Here is a 649-nt window from a genome sequence, read left to right as displayed (position 1 = left end):
CACCCCCACGAGGCATCCCCACTGCCCCTGACCCCCTGCATCCCACACCCTCCATCCCACATCCCGCATCCCACCCCTGGGATGCCTCCCACCGACCTTCTCGTTCTGGGTGTTGTGGTTGCGAGCGAAGGGGTAGAAGGCACCGAGCTGCATCCAGCGTGTGCACAGCTCCTCCGAGGTGCTGCCGGAGAAGCCGCAGATGTCCGCCCCGACCAGCGGGATGCCGAAGAGGCTGAAGCTCAGCAGCCCTGAGGGCAGGGACAGGGAGTTTCCGAGATGTCTCTGAGCAAACAGCAAACAGAAGCCTCGGTGGAGCTGGAGATGCTGGTAGGCAGGATCTGCATGCTGTGCCACCTACCTGGGATGGAGTAATACATGTCCTTCCACTGGCTCCTGTTGTCACCCAGCCAATGCCCCGAGTACCTCGAGTACCGGCCCTGGCTGGGGAAGGTGGAGCGGGAGATGACGAAGGGGCGCTTCCCCTTGATCTGGATCAAGGCGCTGGAAAACAATAGGAAGGGCCAGAGGCAGGAGGTGAGAGCAGCCTCCCAGTTTACCTTATCCCACAACAGTGAAGTAGAAGCCAGCACCATGGCAACCTGCTGGAGGGTTGGCTGGAATATGGCAAAGGCTCAGCGCACGGTTTTCA

The 649-nt window shown here is 60.9% G+C and overlaps 1 protein-coding gene across 1 annotated transcript in view; it reads right to left on the bottom strand.

Moving 5' to 3' along the window:
* Positions 1-96: 96 nt before the first annotated feature.
* LOC104408212 (lysosomal alpha-glucosidase-like) overlaps positions 97-649 on the bottom strand; it is a gene marked incomplete at its 3' end in the record, with an annotated part of 7532 nt that continues 6979 nt past the window's right edge. The window contains exons 12-13 of the mRNA XM_010017741.1: positions 359-501; positions 97-248 (exon numbers count right to left, since the gene is read on the bottom strand). Coding sequence (XP_010016043.1) covers positions 97-248; positions 359-501 — 295 coding nt within the window. The remainder of the gene's footprint in view (positions 249-358; positions 502-649) is intronic.

Source organism: Nestor notabilis, unplaced genomic scaffold (assembly GCF_000696875.1).
Source record: "Nestor notabilis isolate BGI_N333 unplaced genomic scaffold, ASM69687v1 scaffold14667, whole genome shotgun sequence".
NCBI classification, from domain to species: domain Eukaryota; kingdom Metazoa; phylum Chordata; class Aves; order Psittaciformes; family Psittacidae; genus Nestor; species Nestor notabilis.
Note: the sequence above shows the minus strand (reverse complement) of the source record. Positions and strands in the feature narration are given on the sequence as shown.